This window comes from Fistularia commersonii, chromosome 22 (assembly GCF_037954325.1).
Source record: "Fistularia commersonii isolate RoL2024-O1a breed Wild chromosome 22, RoL_Fcom_v1.0, whole genome shotgun sequence".
Lineage (NCBI taxonomy): Eukaryota > Metazoa > Chordata > Actinopteri > Syngnathiformes > Fistulariidae > Fistularia > Fistularia commersonii.
This window is the reverse complement of record NC_141305.1, coordinates 6,980,001-7,002,461: the sequence shown is the minus strand read 5'-3', so window position 1 is coordinate 7,002,461 and position 22,461 is coordinate 6,980,001. Positions and strand designations below refer to the sequence as shown.

The 22,461-nt window shown below is 42.4% G+C and overlaps 1 protein-coding gene across 1 annotated transcript in view; it reads right to left on the bottom strand.

Moving 5' to 3' along the window:
- The window catches only part of LOC147221548 (uncharacterized), a 124,150-nt gene that overhangs the window by 47,575 nt on the left and 54,114 nt on the right, over positions 1 to 22,461 (bottom strand). The window contains exons 19-21 of the mRNA XM_086169208.1: positions 3,184 to 3,233; positions 2,970 to 3,045; positions 992 to 1,066 (exon numbers count right to left, since the gene is read on the bottom strand). Coding sequence (XP_086025334.1) covers positions 992 to 1,066; positions 2,970 to 3,045; positions 3,184 to 3,233 — 201 coding nt within the window. The remainder of the gene's footprint in view (positions 1 to 991; positions 1,067 to 2,969; positions 3,046 to 3,183; positions 3,234 to 22,461) is intronic.

The window sequence follows — 22,461 nt, the reverse complement described above, 5'->3', positions numbered from 1 at the left end:
ACCCTTAGAGATGAAACCAACAACAACAAAAAAAAAAAAAAAAGCAGAAGTGAAACAACCACAACAAAACAGGAAGTTGGCGTCATAAAGCAAATTATCCTGAAGGTGGAGGTCAACTGAAGAAGTTTCGATAATCCAAGATTATGAAAACAAGATTATGTAGGTTATTCCCATTGTTTAGGAGTTCCAGGGCCACAGGGAAGTACGATATGATGGGATAAACATCTGAACGTTACGAGGATGAAGTCCTTGGCTTCCAGCCGAGGAAACAGATGTGCCCACATCAGGTGGAAGAAAAATGGCCCTAATTTTCACCATCATTATCTCCTAATCTCATGAGATTAAGGGTAAAGATACTAGAGGAAAACCTGTAATGCATGGTTATATACTACGCTGATTATTGAGATTGCTTGAGTTGTTTTCAAATTAATGTAAGATAATTGAGAATTAAACTCATTTTTATTGTATGGAAATAGTCCTTTTCTTCCCCACTGATGGCGTGAGGAGGAAGCTGTGGGAGAAAGGTGGGCAGATGCCAGCTCATCCTGACTGATTGTTTACCTTCTTGTCACCACAGCATCTCCACAAACATAGAAAGAAAGAAGCGTTCTCTGCAGGTTTTTTTTGTCAATATAGCTCAGCGTCTGTCAGTGTCTGTGTCTCCAAAGAGTATTAAAAACAACTATAGACATGAGTTATAGGCAAGCTGAAAATGACTTTAAACTCTGCGATACAATAACCAAAAAAAAAAAAAAAAAAAAAGATTTTTTTCTTACCTCACCTCCTAGAACACATTTACACATCTACACATTTTTATCAAATAATCATCTGTAAAAACCAAAAAAAAAAAAAAAAAAAAAAAAAAAAAAAAAAGGGGCTGCTCACAACTATTGCTGACGTCAATACCTTGTTATGGTTTCAACTTTATATCTTATCTTAGCTAGCTAGCTAGTTAGCATGCTGCAGCTAACGGGGAAACACGGCCACTCACGAGCTCCTCGTCCTTCAGGGAGGTGCGCGTGGCCAGAGTGTGGGCCAGACCGGCCTTCCGGGACTGAATCATGGACTGGAAATCAGGCGGGAAAAAGAAACCAACCGTCAGAGAGGGAAATAAACCAGTAACGGCAATGTGAGTGTAACTACGAAAAAATAAATAACGCGGAGCAAATAATAAACAACGAATTGATGCCATATCAAGGTAATACTGAGTTAAGTGAGTGAGTAGGTGATAAAAAAATAAACATAGTAATTAGTAAACATTTAAGTAGGAGAGTAAGTAAACAAAGAAGTAATTAAATAGATAAGTCACTAAAAATAAATAAAAAAATAGTTGAGATGATAATGAACTGGATGTGCAAGTAATTGAGTAAGTAACTAAAAATAACCATGTACAATAAATGAGCTAAAAAGGTAAGTAAATAAACATGCGATACCTAAATAAGTCGTGCATGAGGTAAGTTAAATTACTTGTCAAAACATTGCGTTTGTTAGCGGATTCTACTTCAGGATCAGTTTTCTTTCCCCATATTCCCCCCAAAAAACAAACAAAAACAAGAACACCACAGGTGCTGCCATTAGGAAGCACAGAAAAACAAAACACTGAAAAACACGGAATCTGTTTTACTCACCATAGCCTGAGGGCCGACAGGTGGGTGGAGTGGAGGGAGGCGGGCAACATGTACGGGGAGTAGAAACGAGAGAAGAAAGAAAAGGTTAGAATCGATCAAACTGGATGAGCCATGCATTTTCACTTTTTGCCAAAAAAAAAAAAATGACGGCCCGGCTGTTGAAGCGGCAACACTCCATCACTCATCATAAATGACTGACAGCTACAAGGAAAGACTTCTGGATGCTAACACCTAAAATACTCGTTCTTTTAGCACCGGAAAAGCTAAGCTAGGCTAAGCTAAGCTAAGCTAAGATAACATAGCGATAACATAGCAATAACATAATATAATATAGCGATAATATAATATAACCTAAGATACATACGTATCTCATGTAAACAACACATTTGATACAATAACATTGAAGATGCAGATAAGTAAAAGATTAAGTAATTACTAACACCTAAAAACCTTGCTCTTTTAGCACCGGAAAAGTTAAGCTAGGCTAAGCTAAGATAACATAGCAATAATATAATACAGTATACCCTTGTTTTTCGCGGGGGTTACGTTCCAAAAAGAACCCGTGATAGGCAAAATCCTCGAAGTAGAAACCTTTATTTTTTTTACAATTATTATACATCCTTATTAAAACTTATTGCTGCTGTCGTCCTTATGTTTTTTTCTTCCTTCGTTATGGAACGAACGGAAGATTCATTCATTCCGTAATGCCGACCTCCAGCCGCATAGCTTTTACCTTCCCTTAGCATGTCCAGAAGTTTAACTTTATCTGCAATAGATAGCATCTTCCGCTGCCTTTTGAGTCCAGAGCATTTAGTCAACATTATGGGTTTTAGAGAAATTCGAAATTGCAAGAGAATTTCCACGTACGTAATGTAAATTTGGCAAGCTGTTTTACGTACGTGTACATATACACAAACTGCAACGTTATTGACGTACAGGTAGAGAAGAAGCGGAGTGACTTTTTAGCCAATCAGAATGCAGAACACAATGCACGGTGCAAATCCGTGAAGTAGCGAAACCGTGAAAACTAAACCGCGTTATAGCGAGGGATCACTGTATAACCTGAGATAGTTATGTATCGCATGTAAACAACGCATTTGATACAATAACATTGAAGATGCTGCACGTAAGATAAGATAAGATAAGATAAGATAGTCCATGCTGTGTTTGACTAAGGACCTGAAATGACCCTCTAAATGGTTAAGTTAAGGTAAGTAAAAGGTTGAGTAATTAGTAATTAATTCCCTTATCGAGGCTTCAGATGTGCACGTGTTGACTTCCTGCTTCCTGTTGTTGGTGACTGGGCGACCGTGATTGGAGGTCACGATGAAAAAAACTCACCAGCTCGCTAACAAGCGGAATCGGCCGCCTCTTTCGGAGGTCTGGCATGCTGTCAATGCCAAACGGTGTGTTTCCCCTGAGGACACACACACGCATATATAAACACACATAAATACACACACACACACACACACAGCAATCAATATTTAAAAACCGAAAATCCATGCGCAGACAGTGCATATATTGGTTCACACACCCCACGGTGTTTACTGACCCCGGCTGGGCCCACGGGTGTTTGCTGGGGTCGCCGTGCTCGTCTCGGCTCTGGAACAGAAGGTTAAAGGTCACGTTTTTTCACATTTTAGTTTTTAAAGGGCAACGGGATTTACGGGTTTTCATGCAGACAAACAGGCGTGAGTGACAGATGGAGGGGGCGGGGGGGGGGGGGGGGGAGATGAAGGGACGGAAACGGGTTGGTTGAGTTTCAGCTTTAAAATTCCAACGAGTCATTAATACACAGGTAGGATTGCGTTATTACAATAAAAGCAAACAGCGTGCGTCCAGGAACACGGCTTACTATCGATTCCCTGTTTTAACAGCGAGTAAGGAACATTTCACCGTGACGATAACAAAGCCTACAAACATGGATGCCGGAAAAACATCTTGTCGGCGCTGATTTTCATTAGCGCCGCATCCGAATCGATAGCGAGCCGCTCGCCGGCGTGTCGTCTCCGATTTATGGAGGAAACGCCACGTGCTCTTAGCGGCGCCGAGCCTCCCAATGCCCCTCGTAAAACACCTCAACAACGTCTGAGATAGAAAATGATTTAAGGAAAAGACAAAACGCCTGCAGACAGCAGACATCCCCCCACCACCCCCAAAAAACACAAGCTAATTACAGTAACTCTACCGGTAATAAAGGGTATTTAAGAATTAAAGGGTCCAAAAAACATTTATTAAGCCAAAAAAGTGTCAATAAATGTTAAATCCTACCACACATGGATAATTAATATTAATATGAATTAAAAACCAAATATTAGACACGGAACTCATGACACCATCAATAAGTGTTTCCGTTATATCACAATGCTTGTATCAATACACTTGTGATAGATGTTAGTTAATAAGCAGTTACATATTGATAAAGCTATTCATATGGATGCTTATTAACAATATATGTAATCAATGTAAATAAAGACGTCAACATAGTGTTTTTATGGATAATGATTTAATTTGTTAGCCTCCATGAAAAAATATCAATATGTTTAGATTGATAGTTTTTATTATGCAATTTCTACCGGCTAAATTTTTTTTTTTCGACGTCGAACAGCTATAATGTGATCTTGTTGAGGATGACAAATTTTCTTTGAATGATTAACACTCAAAAAAAACAAGCTGAATGTTGCTATATACGAGCTTATTATTTGCTTATTACCTATTAACTAATGATTATTACAAGTGCATTAAGATATAAAAAAAAAACGCACAAAGGAAATATGCATGAATGTTGTGTTTGTAATGAAGGTAAATCAACCTGCTCTCCATCTTGACATCCATCTGTAAAACAGCACAAACAAATAAACAGTTAAAAGTGCGGTAAAAGTCATGACACCCTAGGAAGGTTTTTTTTTTTGTTGTCCCCCCCCCCCCCCCCAAAAAAAAGGCAAACTTCATTTATGTCCTTGGGGGACATAAATGTTTCATTAATGCCTGCCGGGCGATCTATCAGGAATATGGCTTAATATTTCCCGTTCCCTGTCCCGGCCCTCGTCCCCCCGCCGTCCCCCTCCCGGCCCGGGATTAATGTTTTCTAATTCTGCAAATGGACGGCGCCGGGGCCCCGGAGTGGATGGGCAGGGGGTGAGGGCAGGGCCGGGGGTGACGCATTAATCTCTAGAGACCGATCGGCTCCGATCGTACCCCCGGGGATCGAACGATACCGACGGGGCGGATTTCAAACGCCGAGAGGAGAGCGTTTGATCTGCGGTTCACCTCCGACACATCAAAAGGACTTCAGAGAACAGGAAGCCTTTGAAGACGCAAGGCGACGACTTATCAAAGTCGTCCCAACAAAAAGTTTCAAAATTAAACAAAATCAAAGTGATAATGAACAAGGTAAACCAAAAAAAAACAACTGAACTCAAAATTTAAATTTTTCTAGATAACATACAAGATTTCTTTTACTTCAGACTTTTTTCAATTTTTTTTTATGTGTAAAAGGCAAAAATTTCAACATGCAATTCCCCGAAACTGGTTTCCAGATCCCGGCTCAGCGTCACGTGACGCCTACCTGGTTCTAAGTCGTCCTGGGAGAAGGACGACATGGTCACGCTAGCCAGGTTCCGCCTGGACTCCCTCTTTTCCCGCAGAATCTGCTGGAAGCTCCTGAGGCACTTCAGCTTGCGCTCGTCCAGGTGGCTGAAGTCCCGGGTCGCGCCGCCGTCCACATCTGCGCCCGAATGGCTCGGCGACTCTGCACCCCCGATCTCGTGCGGCTCCAGTCGGGCCGGCTCGGCGGCCGACAGGGAATCCGTAGTGGTGCAGCGAGGAAGCTGATCTCCGTGCCGGTCCTCTGGTCCATCTGGAGGCGGCGCGAAGTCGATGGACCTCAGGACCGATGCTTCTTCTGGCGCAGGCGAGATCTGCTCCGAAGTGTGTTGACCGGTGTCAAGAGTCTCTACCGGGAGACTCTCGACGGGGTCTTGGAGCAGTGGTTTCGCGGTGCAAACAAGGGACTTTTCAAGAGTATCGTCTATGCCGTCTAATGCTTCTCCCGGATGGGTTTCCTGTAGTGTTTGTGGCTCACAAGTGAGAGGTCTCACAGGGGACTCGGCGGGGGGCACGTCGGAGAGGGCCGATATGTTGAAGTCCGTTTCATCTCCGGTTTCCTGGCCTGCCGGGACGTCAAGTTTGCGCAGCGCCCCTCGTAGGGCGGAGCTGAAGTCAAATACGGCACGGCTAATACGCTTGACATTGAAGCCTTTAGGTTGGAAATCGGTGCTACCGAGGTGACTGAACTGGGCCTCCGAGCTTTGGCCGATGAACTGGGCCTCCTGGATGTGTTTGTCCACATAGACCGCAGATGTGCACAGTGGCGCCTCGGCCCATGAGACGGGTGAAGGGTCTTTGTAGGCCAGATATGTTTCCTCATAGCTCTCCGCATGACAGTCAGTGGAATAGCTTGGGTCGTTTGATTGCACGTAGCCGAATTCCTCAAATTCAACCGAATGGTAACCGGACGCTTTAAGGTGGGAAGAATCATATCCTGCGGCAGGGTTTTCAAGACCGATCCCGTCTGGAACTTCAATCCCTTGCTGGGGTTGTGGGCTTTGCCTCCACGATACCCAGTCTTCTCTGCCTGACGTGCTGGCAGGGGAGTTGTAGTGTCGCTGCGAGCGAGCTGGAAGATGCTGCGAGCTACTTGCAGGGCGGGAACTATATCCAGCTTCTCCTCTGTAGTGACCCCAGCCAGCAGCTCCTTCACAGCATAGAGGGCTCTCACTTTCACGGGCCTCCAGGCTTCCCTCCCTGTGGTACAGGTGTTCCTTGCACCAGGGAGGTTCTGATCCAGTGTTAGTCCAATGTTCCTTTCCGCTATTAGCCCTTCTTTGCTTTCTCCTATGACTGGATGATGGCCCCTCTATGTCCGACTCAGATTTGGAACTATGGGAGGACAAGGAGCTGGTGCTCAGACAGTCCTGGCCATCCAGCCTCTCGTGGTAGCTGAAGCTAAGCTTTCTTGTGACCGTGCTCACCGGGATGTCTGAGCTGTGGTCCGAGTTTTCCTCTTGTTCCTCCAGTTCCTGCCGACCGACTAGTTCAGCAATCGGGGACCCGGTCGAAGCTTCGGCTCCCGCCAGCAGCAAATCGCCGTGAATGCTGTGCCGTTCGTTGCTGACCTCCGGGAAAAAATGTGATTTCGACTTTGGCATTGCACTCCCTAAACTGCCGTAAGCACTCACAGGCCTCCTGCAACCGGAGGGTCCATCTTTGCACGCGACCCCCATCCAGGTACCTGCATGTGCCCCCGAGCCAGCCTTTCCGCTGGAACGGATGCCCTCGATCTCGTGAAGCACGGCATCAACGCAGGATGACACTTCCTCCACGGACCCTCTGACTGAGGTCAGGTAATCCCTGAGGTCGGAGATTTCCTCCTGGATTTTGTTGATCCCCCTCAGCTCTTTCAGGATGTGCTCTATGATGGCGCTCGACTCCTCCTCTTTCCCGTCTTCGTCCTCCTCCAGAAGCATACAAGGTAGGGCTCGGTTAAAGTTGTAATCCAAACAGTCGCCGGCGGAGTAAGGTCTCTTTGGCCGCATGTGAGGCGAGGCAAAATCCCTCCCCGCCGCTCCGGCAAATTTAGAACCGTTCACATCCGGGCCGGACGGGCCGTAGCGTGGAGCAGCTCGTACCTGCTCAGGAGAGGTCGGGATTCCACCAAACGAGATCCTTTTCACGTTTGCTGGGGATCTGCAGCTTTTGTGTTTCAGAGTGCAGGGTATTCTTAAACACCCCTCTCGATTCAGCTCCACTTCGCCGACGTGACCCCGGCCATTCGACACTTTCGGGGGTGAAAAGTCTACAACTTTTGGATACACGCCCCTGTGCATCTTCCTGCCCTCCTGTTTTTCACACACCTCTTCCTCGTCCATGCCCGGATAATACAGTTGGGACTCCGGGAGGTGATGGTCACTGGATCCCTGCAGGAGGCGGTGTATTTTACCCCGGATGACCAGCGCTACCCTGGGGTTCGGCGCTCTCTTTTTAGGCGTGTGCCCCTTTGTCTTTGTGCCTCCTTTAGGGGTGACAGCAGATCCATGCTGTCCATTGAAACGATTCCTGGAGAACATTATTCCCTGCCGTTCCTTAATCTACCTCTCCGAATTGTCGTCGGTAAAAGGTACCATCAAAAAGCTCAGGGTACCATCGGTCTAAAATAACGCCTGTCCGAAGCTACGATCCCAATGACTCAAGGTCATTGGTCCATCACTGAAACGGGATGACAAAGACAAATCATCTGTAAATATTAGAAACAAAAAAACAAAGACTGTGGCAGTCAGGTCAAACCAATGAACTGAAAGAACCCGGACATTTGAGGAATTTTGGTTCGTCTTTTGACGAGTCCGTCAGAAATGACACCCCCTAAAAATAGGCGATGGTGGTTTGTTCGCTTGTTCGCCACAACCAGTAGACAATAGATTGAATTAGAACAAATAAAACAAAAAAAAAGGTTCTGCTCTCCAGATGTTCGTCAGGCATGATTAAAATTTGCTAGCACTCCCAGACCCAGATAGCTCATGCCTTCGCAGTACGTGAAACATTGGATTTCCAATCCCCGTTCCCTGATTTCCAATTTCCGTCGCTGCTTTTCGACACAAAGGCCGGCTGGGACGGATCTCTAAATGACATTCTGTGGGACCGGAGGTCACAAAGCCCATGTTTGTCCAGAACCTTCCATCATCCACAAGCTGGCATTTTTAGCGGCGGCTTAAATGTGGGAATCGGCAGCACAATAAGCTTAATTACATCCATTGATCGAGGTATCGATTGGTTCGATGCGGTCAGGTGTGAGGTCTCAAATCATTCATGGTAAACGGGGTGGAAGCAAATGTCACAGCTAAATCATCGGGGGGGGGGGGGGGGGGGGGGGGGGGGGGGGGGGGGGGACTGGACACGACGGAAAAAAAAAACCCTGGCTGTAGATCGACGGACACCGGATTTCATAACCCTGGCCGCAACGGCGAGGCCTTACACACTCTTGCGATTCACCGGTTCACACACTTCGAAACCCAACCGAGCGCCGGGTTCCCCTGGGACGACTGCTGGCTAAATCCTGACTTTCGAAAAGGTTAGAATCCTTAATATCAGGGCTTGCATTTTTAAATTGACATCAATTTATTTTATTGACCGGGGGATGGAAGGATCAGGACCTGAAAAGCCTGGATCGGGGTAAACCTCGGGGTCTGTTGGTTTAGCTCGGGGGTCGGCAACCCTTAACACCCAAATTTGGACCCGGTTTCTTCGGAAAAGAAAACACTGGGAGCCGCAATTACTTTTTGACGTCTAAAATAAAGGTACCACTGTATATATTGCTTTTTATTACCTTTACACTTTGTATAAACAAGTGTGTAGTGTGTTGCTTCTGAAATCCACAAAGTATTACGGAGAAAATTAAATTTTATTTACGTAATGAGCTCATTTTGAGCGTTGGGCTTTCAGAGCGTGTAGCGGAGCCTTGACCTGAATTTTAAAAATATATCGGGAAAAAAATCACTGTGTCAGTAAACAATAAAAAATAAATATTTGCAAAACATCTTCATAAATACTTATTTTACCTGGTTTATGGGACTTGTACACCTGAAATCCTGCGCACAGCATCTGCAAATCGAGACTTTACCGCAAGTGTGACGTTATTTTGAGCGGCAAAAAATAATAAATATAACTTTATTTAATATTTCAAGATCACAATAATCTTCCAGCTTAGAACTAAAAGTTAAAAAAAGGAATTAGAACAAATGAAATACACTTCAATTAAATATTTATAATTTATTTTCCCAAGCCACTCCGGAGCCGCGGGTTGCCGACCCCTGGTTTAGCTGAAACGTCAAAAAGAGGCGACCGCCATCCCTGAGATGACTGGAGACGAGAAACGTTGGGTGAGAGGTGAAAATGAGGGCGCGAGTTGAGGATGAGGGCGAATACTTCAATATAATTAAATCAGAGGAAGAAATGGACCATAAGGAAACATGGAAATATGTCACTTTGTAATGGATTGCTGTGCCCAAAGAGGTGACACGATATTACTAAAATAAAAAAAATATTGATCCTTGTTTCAAAGGTGTGGAAAAGAGCTGAGGAAATGGGTTCAAGCAGGTTGGAAACGGGTATAGAAAAGTGTCAGGGCTAAGGTGTGATAAAAGAATATCAGGCAGAATGAAAGGAAAGGTGTACAAGACAGTGGTGACACCAGCGATGCTGGATGGCTTAGAAACAGTGGCACCCAGAAATGGAGGTTGCAGAGATGAAGATGTTGAGGTTCTCTTTAGGAATGACCAAGATCAGGAAGGAGTCCATCAGAGGGACTGAGATGGTTCGGACGAGTACAGAGGAGGATGTTGAAGATTTGTGTGGACGGATGCTGGGGTTGGAACTCCCAAGCAGGAGGTCTAGAGGAAGACCGAAGAGAAGATTTATGGAGGACACGAAGTTAGAAGAGAAGAAGGGTATGGAGAAAGGGGTTTGGTGGAGGAGGTTGGTTCACGCTAGCGACCCCTGAAGGGAGCAGCCGAAAGGAAAAGAAGCGGAGTTTCAAAGGTACTAAAAGAAACAGCACTCAACAAAACTCCCTATTTGTTTTTCCAAAGTCAGAAATCAAAAGGGGTTCCTCGGGGGAGACAAATTTCAAACTTTGGCCATGCTGGGGAAAAACTTTTCCCAAGAAGCGCCATGGTACTCGGTGGGTGTATTTTTTTGGCGGGGGGGGGGGGAACCGCGGTACTACCACCGACCTCCGATGTACCCGGAAACCTAAAGCGCTGCCGCCCGGATCAAAGAAGCCGCTCCGCTCTGGTTAAAAGAGCTAATGAAAGAGATTAAAACTCTCTGATTCAATTTAAGGAGATCAAAGCAGACTTGGGGGGGGGGGAATCTGGAATGGAGATATCCACAGACGGACGGCCCCGGATGGGAAACGGTCCCGCGCGAGAATATTAATCTCACCGCGGGGAGAGTAGACACCACATCACGGCAGTTATAGCCGACCCAACTCTCATAACTGATTGCTAGCCGCGGGTTCGACGACCTAAGCACTGAAAAAAGCGTTGTGGGTTATTTGTTTCTGATTTTTCTAGAAAAACAAACGTGGAAATGGCGAGTATAAAATTGTGAAGTTAGAAGAAAAGTGGTAATATGAAGTGGAAAAAAGCCATTACATAACTTGGATGAAGTCATTTTGCTAAAGAAAAAAAAAATCCGAGGATAAAACGTATACATTCTGCGAAAAAAAAAAGAATATTTGGTAAAAAAAAACTGCAGTGTCACAAGAATGAATGAGTTCATGAATTAAATGTGAAAATTTGGTAATAATATGGAAGAACTATTCAGGGTGTCACGTGAATTGACTTTAAATAAAAACATACCAGAAAATTGTTCAAATATGAAAATCAATGACACCAGGAATGGAACTAGCAATCATTTTCTCATTATTGGTAGAGTAATCCATGTTGCTAGAAAATGTTAACATTTGATTGTAAACTCACATTAAGTGTTACATTTTCCTCTGAACTCTATTTGTTTTCTTGTTACATGCCGTGTTCGGTTCCCATTGGTCAGCGAGTGAATACAGTTTCAATTCCCACTATGTAAAAATTAAAAAAAGCTAGTTTTTTGAAATTTTCATTAAAAAGATAAAAACAAAGATTAAAAGCATTGGTCGACCCTGTCAAACCTTGATCGTTTCTCTCTTGGCACAAACACCCTGGCAGTGAATAGGAGGTGTTCATTTTCTTTGGGGAGCTGCAGCAGCGAAGCAGCTGGCTGATAGTGGGTTTGGAGGTCCCATTTACTCCATCTAGCCCGTGATTAGGGGGCAAGGGGTGGTGGTGGTGGTGGTGGTGTGTTGGGTTGGCAGGAAGCCGGACAGGTGCCAAGAGTCCTTTTGAGTGTGGACTCCTAACACCCCCACACCCAACACCCTTCCCTACCCGCGCCTCTAAATATGATGCATTTGCTGTCTGCCCAGAGTGCACATTATCCAAACCCATTATTTGAGCACTGCTTCAGCCAATCAAGAACCCACCGCCATCCCCACCCTCACCGCCGCCCCTGCTCACTTTCCGTCTCTTGCCATTTTGCCATCATTCACCTTGTTGTCCCCAGCTACTTATTTACAAACGGGACAACACCCGAAGGGAGCAGGCTTGTATTCAAAGCTGGAGCAGGAGTTGTATGCTTTGAAGAAAACCAGGAGATTTACCTCACTTTTTTAACTCCTGGATGATGAAGGTCAAATATCTTCTTGACGTCATCAAGTGCAAGATATTTCACAATTAGTCCGCCGTCGAGCGATAAAAGCTCTTTGTCTACCGGGTTCGGAGGCACCGGTACCTTCTAACTTCCATGGCTTCTTTATAGTTTATGATTAAAAGCCTGGTGGAAGAGGGGTGATGAGGAGGGGAGGGGACAGGATTAAATGAAATTTCTGGAACAAGTCGGGGATTCGGCTTCCAAGATGGCTGACACTGATATAAACTGATGGAGATCCTTCGGGCTGCCGGCCAGCTGGCCCATTTCAACGGAGCGCAGACCGCCAACTCTGGTTATATTAATGCGCTTCAGGTTTTGATTTGTTCAGTTTGATTTCCTTTGTTTTTTGTTTTCATTCTGTGCATCTCGGAATGTAATTACGACTTAGGAAGAGCTGCTTAAAAAGAAATGAAAAAAAAAAAAAAAAGCGCCTCTTTACTGATTAGTGTTTGATTTCCCGCCAGTTGGGATTTCCACTCGGGACGCTTTGAGAATCTTATCCGAATATTCGGAAAAGCTACAAACTACGCTAATTAATTCACTCATTCATCTAGTCACTGTCTTTGGAGTCTCAGGGCAACTGGAGCCAATCCTAGCTATCATCTAGCCAAAAGCAGGGTTTAAGCCGAACGGCTCAGCTGTCAATCACAGGACGTCCAATCATTCACCCTCTCATTCACACCTACAGCCAATTAAGACTTGCACTGATTCGCTAATTTGCTATCACGACAGTCCAGGCCTCAATGAAGGTTTTGATCGGTCAACTGATTGACTGATGCGCAAAGTGGATCATTTAGCATTTACATGCATTAATAGCATTGTTGCTATTCTGGAATAAGTATTATAATCATTTATAATCTACACTGAAAGGGTCACTGCAGGTCAGGTGTCGATCCAAGCTGTCATTAGCTGCGAGAGGCGGGGTTTGATGTCAATCATAACGAAATGTCCGACCGATCACGCTCGCATCCACGCCTACAGACAAATTTGTCTTCAATGAACCTAAGAGAACCTGGTAAGAATGGAACCAGGAAATGAACGGCTACAGTGCCGTGTCTGGGATGCTGTTCGGCCTCCCCTTACTTTTCCTCCTCTGGAATCTCTGAATACAATAAAGATAATAGACAATTCCAATCCCGAGTAAGTGACATGGGACTGGAGCCAAGAGGGGGGGGGGGGATGGAGAGAGCAACCCACGAAAAAACGTCTACACAGCCTCGGGTTAAAAAAAAAAACAAAAAAAAAAAACTGCATCATGCAAGCCAATAAATGAATAAATAATTAAATGACTAAATGAATAAGTGAAATGGACAAATGAGTAAATAAGATGGAAAAAAAAGATGTCAGTGCACTGGCTCATACTTTCCACTGTAGTTACTAGGAATTCATGTCCAGGTTCAAAAACACTTAATAGAAACACATGTTTTTCTATGTATAATGATAATAAGATAAATTAACAGAGAATGGAATATATTCCGTGTCTGCTTGGGTCACCTCAAGGATCTCCAGTTTCCTCCAGCAGGTTCATTGGAGATCCTAAATTGTCCAGAGAAGTAAATGAGAAGGTGAAATTTTGATACCATCTATGTGTGGCCCAAGGATTGTCTGGTGATGGGATAGGCTCCAATATTCTGAGAGCAGGATAAGCAGTAAATAAATGAATAAATGAATAAAGAACTCATTCTCTTTGCACGTCCAACCATCTCTTCTTTGCTGTTTCGATTGGATTTTCGGGAAGTAACAATACTAATAATAATAAAAAATAAAAAAAATCCTAATAAAAATCGTAAAGAAATATTTTTTTTCTTGAATAATTTCCATTTCATGTGTTCTTCCACTTGTTGATTAATTCTGTAATTTATTAATATGCTAAACCCGCTGATACTGATTTACAAGAGAATATGTAGGAAAATTGCAAAAAGACATTTTAGAAAACAACAGAGAATTAATAGGAAATTGCCAAGAAATAAATAAGAATAAATAGGTAGAAACACATAGAATCAGATACTGGTTATCTATAAACTCAGCACGACAGAAACACACAGTTGAGCCAATTAGGAAATGAGAATGACGAGAAAGGCTGGAAAACTAATTTCATGGAAGTGACTGCAAATCAACAATAAATGATGAATAAATAAATCGACATGACCTTAAAATAAAACCTGACCCTGAAAAAAAAAACAGAAATTAAAATGACCGTCCAAATAATAAATTTACAGCTTGAGTTTCTGCCAGAAAGTCAAGTTACGAGGCTCTAATTTTGTCACGGGGACCCTAAAAACCCCGTGTGTGCTGCGGGTTCGTGACCCCATGAATGGGAAAACCAACCTGCATCCAATAAAAACAAAACCCATAAAGGTTTTTTTTTTTTTTGCACAGCCACAAACGCTTCGTTGGGCTGGAGAGCTGATAAACAACTAAACCCGCCTCCGAGCCGGTTTCCCTTCGTCTCTGCAACACCGTCGACCCATTTTCAACATGCCTTTAGCCGCCGTTCTCCTGTAACTGCACACACAAATCCTGCTCCTTTCCCAATAACACGCCGGGGTGATCGATCACGTGTGTGTATGTGTGTGCATGTGTGTGTGTGTGTGTGTGTGTGTGTGTCGGGGGGGGTGGGGTCTTCACCCCAATCAATTAGCTTTCGGCATCAGTAAACTCACAGTCTTTCTGCTACGGTCAGTCTGCTGTTCCCCGATGGAGCATTAAAAAGAAAATCATTAAACCAATATGTAAAAGTAAAAAAAAAAAAAAAAAAAAAAAAAAAGATAAGAAAAAAATGCATAATCAAGAAACTTGTAGCGGAGGCGTCAATGTAAACAAATGTAGGAGAGAACTCCGGTCAACGACACTGTTCTATCCGTTGGCGGGTCTCGGCTAATGTCAGGGTGCGAGGATGGAGGAAAAGGTCGACAGATTGAGAGTGGAAGCCTGAACTTTCTGGAAGAAAGTTTCTGGCTGGTGAATCTATTATCGTAAGACGGCTAACTTTTTCTTTTTCTCTCTTATTTTGGTTTAACGTAGCTGAACATCACTTAAACCGACAAAACTAGTCATCTGTCCATTGAACGAATGAACTATAGGGTACTAGCCTGTTAGCTATTTTGTCTTTTCAATTAGCCTGACAGCTAATTTGAATTTTAAACAAACCTAGTAGCTATTTTTAAGCCTGCTAGATAATTGTTTTTTTTTGTTTTGCCACCCCCTTCTTTTAATAATCCACAGGACCTTAGGCTGTGAGGCGTCGTTGTCCTCCCTGCTAATGCTCAAACACCACAGTCCCACGTGTCACAATGTAGCTGAGCGTTTCCGTGGTAACCAAGGGCAACAGTATTCATGCAGGACCTGATCAGGAAGGTCCATGTTCTGAGTTTCTTTTATAAATTTTCATGCCAAATGGCTAATGTCATGAAGCAAACATAGCTTTAGCAGGGCTTGTTTACATCTCAGGCAACAGTGCTAATGTTAGCACGAGCGCCATACATATTTTACGTTAAAGAATAAAAACAATCTTAAGCCCACAGATGTTATTGTACCACTAGCTTATTGTTATCTACTGACAAAATGATGATAAATAATTTAGAAAGGCAGTTTTACTGGACTTTAAATGTTAAGTAATTCGAGGAAATATCTTCCCATGTAGCAGTTTCATAGCATTAAGCCTCTCGGGGTCACAGGACGCAAAAAACAAGACAAAAAACATGTTGCTAACATCTCTTATAGCTTAGCTATTAGCTATTTAGATGGCTGCAATTCCAAAAATGTTCCCCAACCAACCAAAAGAAGGGGTTTCTGACTCTTAGGCTAAAACAAATATAGAAAAGATGAAAAAATGAAAAAGTTTCCACCGGCTTCGTTCGGCTAAAAGGACCGACTCCTTACTCGCACTTCCGCATCCGACCTCTGCGACCCCATGTTGCTCAAACCAGCTTATCGACAGCCGGGAACCGACTGATGGATCAACGTGACTCCGACTTGCAGGTCCGGCTTTCAGCGCAATAACGTAAATGATCCTCCGGGCACAAAGATAGCAGCATCGCCATTAATTGTTATCCCGGGAAGCCAGTTTGGGGGGGGTTCGACTCTCTGGGGTGTCATGGCAGCCAAACGTGGAGGCGCTAACGACAGCAGAGGCCGTAAGAGGACGTGGGGGTGGCTGGGCAAGGATGGAGCATTGAATTGAATATATATATATGTGTGTGTGTGTGTGTGTGTGGTTAATGAGCGCGCCATTCTATTGGGGATAAAGAGCGCCCGACAAGAAATAAACATCACCATTAAGAAAGGGCGGAGAAGAGAACGTCTGCAAGAAAAGAAGGAGAAAGAGAAAGGGAAAGAAATACAGGGTGAAAGAGATGTGAGAGAAATAGAGAAAGATGGAGGGAAGGAAGAGAGAGTGAGAGAAAGAGATGAAGAAGGGCCAGAAGAAGAAGAAGAAGAAGAAGAAGACGACAGGAAGTGTGTGATGCCATCGGCTGCTTGCACAAGACAGGCTGTAAATCGTGCCGTAAAGAGAAGGATGAGCAGCGAAGGAGAAGAAGCTCGTATACGTTCCTCCATTCAGAAGACGAGGGCCGTGAACGAGGGATGGATGGAGGGATGGAAGGATGGAGGGATGGATGGAGGGAACAGGGCCAGAGTTTGGGCTCCAAGATCTTGTTTTCCTATTTTGTACAATGAAAACATCAGCACGACACTTTTCAAAATAAAAGCCTCTTAGTGATATTTTGAACGACACTTACTGCTGATTTCAATGCTGGACGTCACACACACACACACACACACACACACACACACACACACACACACACACACACACACACACACACACACACACACACACACACACACACACCCATCCCTCCTGGAACCGAGCCACTTCTGGACGCCGTCACTTTCATTAGCCTGATTCTCTGGCGCGCTCTAATTGATTTATCATCGTCGCTGCACCTCTGTCCATTTTCATGAGAGTCATATTTGCACGCACGTGCACACACCCCACTCACACACGCACGCATGCACCCACGTGCACGGACATCCGTAGCTCATGTGCAGGGAGAAATAAGCGGCCCTCCTTTCCACTATGCTCTTTACACACAACGGGATATACACTGACACGCACACACAAAGAGGGAAATTCAGTTTTCAGCTTAAACAGATTGCCGGACGAGGTAAATTGTTCGCACTTGATGGGCTCTTTCGGAGAAGCGTCTGGAAGGGGGGTGAGTGTGGGGGTCTTGTTGGGAAACAGAAGGTGTAATCACTTTCCGGGCCGTAATCTAATCTCGGCCCGCCCGCCATCGACGGCGCCCCGGCTGCACGCTCGCCGCCAGTAACCCGACGTGAGCGACGACGGGCCGCCGCCCATCGCTAATCAATTTAGCTTCCTCTCAGAAACGCCGAACGACTCCACCACTTGTTGCTAAGCAATAAGAAATAAATAAAAGATCCTCAAGACACTGGACATCATGTTTTCCCCTATTTTTTCTATTCGTTTCATTTTGAATTTTGAGTGTTTTGAAAACACTGCGTTGATGCACGCGCACCTAGCGGCAATTGCATGGAATTGCACGTACGTGCATTCATGCACCCTTGGACCCAAAACACGGACTATAAGTGACTATTTCCTCTTTTTTTTTTCCCCTTTTTTTAGATCATGTGGCATCGCTTAGGAACCAACGCTTCCTGGAAATTTTGAGAACCGAAAATTGAGGGGACGTTAAATAATTTCCTCTGTGTGAGAGTGGAAGCAGCATCCGCAATGGCTTTCATATCTGTCGACTAGTTGACTGATTTTCTTTTAAAGTGAAATAAGTAGTTTTTCCATGCAAAAGTCTTCGAACGTTTATATTTCAGTGTGAGTTTCATTACTTTCTGTATCAAACCTGGATGATTCCTTGACCAGCAACACACACACACACACACACACACACACGCACACACACACACACACACTGGACTAACGCCCAGGTGAACTCGAAGGCCTTTGAAAGACGGCCCTGATCAGTCCAGATCCATTAAATCCTTTAAAAATAAATGATAACCTCCCTTGTATCCTTTAGCTTAGCATCCAGTATGTTTATCACAAGACAACTAATAGTTTTAAAATCAATAGGGATTAAAGGACAATTGTGGATATATACAATATTTCACACTTTATTTCTAATAAAAACAATAAAATATCTAAGAAAAATTGATTTGTATTATCCTTAGACATACACAGGGATTTGAAAAATTATTACAAAATCATCATATGGTATAATAATATAATATTAATCAGATTTTAATTGATTATTTATTAATAGCATTTTGTACATTCTTTTGTATAATTGTATTGTATATAAATATACAATGTTTGTCCTACCATATTTTCTTAATTCATATATAATCAATATTTATTAGTAGTATATGATTAATAAGAATATTAGTACCTGAAAACAATGGTTAAATGAACTGAATTGAAATGAGTGAGCATTTCATATAAGAATTATTTCATTATGGATTATTATAATAAAGATAATTCATTCTTATTAATCTAATGGATTTATGTTTGGATTAGGAAATTTATCAAAACATAAATCAATTAACAAACCAATTAAATAAATTAGCATACGATTTTGAAAATCAATTTATTGTCGTTCTTATCGGATTTCACCGCGTGAAAAACACAGGGGAGGCTGTTATTTTTGAAATCTCCCCTTTTGGATGCAGAATCGTGCGTTTCACCGATGATTCATCCATGTGAAAATAAATTAGAGGTATAAAATCCATCCATCCAACCATCCGGCCCCCCGAGGAGACGGGGACATCCCTCCATCCCTCGACTCATTTACAGCGAAAGCGCCGCCGACACGCTGACCCTCTTGTCACACACACACACACACACACACACGCACACACACACACACACACAAAGGCTCCAGGTTGAAGGATGTTAAGCGCACCACCCATTCACTGAAAACCATCGGATGATGTTTCTATATCGAGGGGTTTCGATAACAAGTTCACCTCCAGGCGAGTCCTTTACGATAAGTGTGACTTTGTCGTGCCGTAAAAATAAATTAAGCTAGAAAGCTACCGCGGCCAATCAAAGCAGTCACTGAGGTGGGAGGCGGGGTTTAACCTGAACGCATCGTCTGTCAATCATTCGCAACTTTAGACAATTCAATGAACCCGCTGACTGTTTTGGACTTTGGGAGGAAGGCGGTCTTGTTAAACAACTCAGAAAACTCAAACTTTTTTTGACTTCAAATAAGAAAATGTGACAAAAAAAGGAGAAAAAAAAATAAGTATCAGCTTCAAGGTCCGGTTACTTCCAAGTTTGTTTGTTTTTTTGTTTGTCTTTTTACATATGAATCACTGAAAAGCTTCTGAATCGCTAAAAAAACAGTAAAAACAAACCAAAAAATATACCTAAACATATTTGCAGCATTACTTCATTAGTCAAACAGCACCAATCAAGCCCATGATCAATTATCGCTGACCTTTTTCCCAAAAAGTGACAAACTGTCTCTAGAAGGAGTTTCTAAACAAGGAGCCCCCCCCAACTCACACACACACACACACCGTTGACCCAAAAAGATTCCTCAAATGTCCGTCTCCTCAGGCTTTCACGTTTAAAAATATTGTATTTCTTCCTGATACATTTGACCTGTTTCTTTTTTTTTAAATATTTAATGATTTTTTTCTTTTTTTTAATGAATTCAATTTCTTGTTTTTCCAATGTTTTTTTATTTTTCAAGAAATTTTTAGCCTCTGGGATTAATTTTACTGTAACTTTGCAGAGACACTCAAATCAGTTCTACTTTTCATTCTTCATTTTTTTTATGCCTGAATTTTCAACTTTGGCTTCATTTTCAGTTCTGACTTCGATTAATGATTAATTACTTATTTTGCAGTTGTATTTTTCCACAAAATCCAACAATTTTCCAAAAATTTTTTTTAGATCATCACTGTTTTATCTCTGAAATTTTCCAAATTAATCCTAATTTTAACATTTTGGATTTTTTTGAACACTTTTTTTAATTCATGTAAAACTAAAATCACGCAGATTCACGGTCATTCTCGTATTTTTTGTTTTTTCTAATTTTTCTAAAAAATTTTTTGTAAAAAACAAGTTTGTTTTTATTTTTGTTTTCCAAAATGTTCAAGTCATTTCTTTTTTTTTTTTTTGCCACAATACTTCAACATACTTATCTCTTCATTTTCATGTACCATTCTCTCATCTGGAAGATAAAACCTACCTCCCACAGGTGAAGAAGAGGAAGAAGAGGAGAAAGAAGACAAGGGAGAAACTTTTGTTTTTCCCCTCCTCCTAGGCAGGATCCTCCACGTCCCCGTCCCCCCCGCCGCCCCCCAAAACCCCAACGGGTTGCGCGTCTTTACGTCATGTTTGGACGGACGGAGATCTTCGAAGTGAGGCGGCGGGGAATCCGGTTAACCCTTTCCTCTTCATCGCCGTTTCTGCCCCGGCGAGGACCTGCTCAGCCGTGGACGGATGGATGAAAAAGAAAAAGAAGAAGAAGAAGAAGAAGAAGAAAAGCAGGAGCGTCGTTTCTTCTCATATTGCCCTTCTTTTTTTTTTTTTTTTTTACTCCAACGTGCAGATCAGCATCTTCCCTCTCAGTAGCATCTTCATCATTCGTCGGCGCTCCGGCTTCAGGAGATACTTCTCTCTCTGTCTTTCCTCCTCCTGTTCATTTCTCTCGTTCACATCTCTGACTGATCTCTCTTCCTTCCAGGCTCGTTCTTCTTCTCCTCCTCCTCCTCCTCTTCCTCCTCCTCCTGTGAGCTCCAGCCATCGGGGCTTGTTGTAAAGTCAAAGCACTCTCTCTCTCTCTCTCTCTCTCTCTCACTCTCTCTCTCTCCCACTGCTTTGCCTTGTAATTTTCACTTTTGAACACACACACACACACACACACACCGACGCCGCTCCTACGCCATGCTCTCAACATTCTTTATAAACCACCAAATGAATTAATGACTGACTAATTAATTCATCTTTCGCACGTCCGGTTTCTTTTTCTTACCGATTAGTGCAGGTGATAAATCTTGTTCATATCTGAGTTTTTGTTAAAGGTGATTTACTTTTTTATTGTGTGTGTTTTTTTTTTTTTTTAAGGAATTCTTCAAAATTAAAATGGGTTTATTTCAAAGTGTTTTTTCGAGACCTGACCTGAGTTTTTTTTTTTTGTTACTGACATTTACAGTTTGTTTTTTTTTCTGCTTGAAATCCTGATCTCAAATTGATGCTGGAATTTAATTTGACAGTTAATTTCAGTGAAAAAAATATTCAATTTCTTAAATTTGTTAATGTAGGTTAATTTCTCAGATTTGTAAATAATCTCTTCTTAAATTTCAGGGTAATACTTTAATTGATATGCAAATATTTAGCCAACATGTTGATATTTTTCAATTGATTCATTTACAACAAATGAAATGAATTTCTCAGGTTGGCTGAGTGAAACTGCTTATTTTATGACTCACAAATATACATATCTTTTGTATTTTTATTTTAAAATTTCAGGTCATTTTTTGGCTAATTGCTTTACTATTTTTTTTGCAAATTTTCACTTAATTTTTACACCGAATTGCTGCTTTACAGAGATTTTTTTTTTTTTTTTTTTTGCTTATTTTTATACAGAATTTGTGTTTTAATATGTTAAAAACCAGTCCTTGTATAAATCAGATATTTGGCAGCCAGCTGGGTGAAAGTGGACCCAGCTCGATATTTTCTGCTATTGAAGCATTCTTGTGAGTCACTGAAAAATCGCAAATCATCCCTGGAAAAATTGGGTTTTGTAAATCAACAATGAGCCCATGAAAGCCTTACAAGTGAGGAGAAAACACTTATCTAGCACTTAATAAATAAAATTCTTAAAAAGTAAATCTTCAACTTTGTCAACTGATTACAATAATCATTGTGTTTTTTTTTTTTCTACCATACTAAAAATACCCGTAATTACACTTTTAAAAGGTCTCAGCAAAAAAAAAAAAGTTTTAAAATCCATTTAAAATCAATCATAGGACGAACGTTTCTGTCTTTCTGTCTTTTTTCTTTCAACACATCGAGAATCGCAGGAGAGAAAAAAAAAAGTTTTTTCAATTTCACAACCCCTAAAAAACAAAACAAAAAAAAACAAAAAACATTGTGAGTCCCGTCGTTGACAAATGCAGCGGCATATCGTGGATGGAGGCGGTCCGTCCTCCGAAAAACCAAACTCATTTTGGAAACATAAAGAAACAACTGTGAATTATTGAATGGATATTTCCTCACAATCCCAAGGTTATTTGAAGGATGTGTCTCCATTAGGGTTTTGACATTTGCTGAATTTTACAGGCGGGGAGTCCTATTTCTAACCCCATGACGGCACCCCCTCGGAGGCCGGGGCGGGACGACGCACACACACATACACTCACATACACACACACACACACATGTGCGCACACGACCAGAAGATCAGGAAATGTGGTTTAAACAGCTGTCAGCGCCTCAGGAAGTCATTTAACATAAAAATGGTTTTCATCC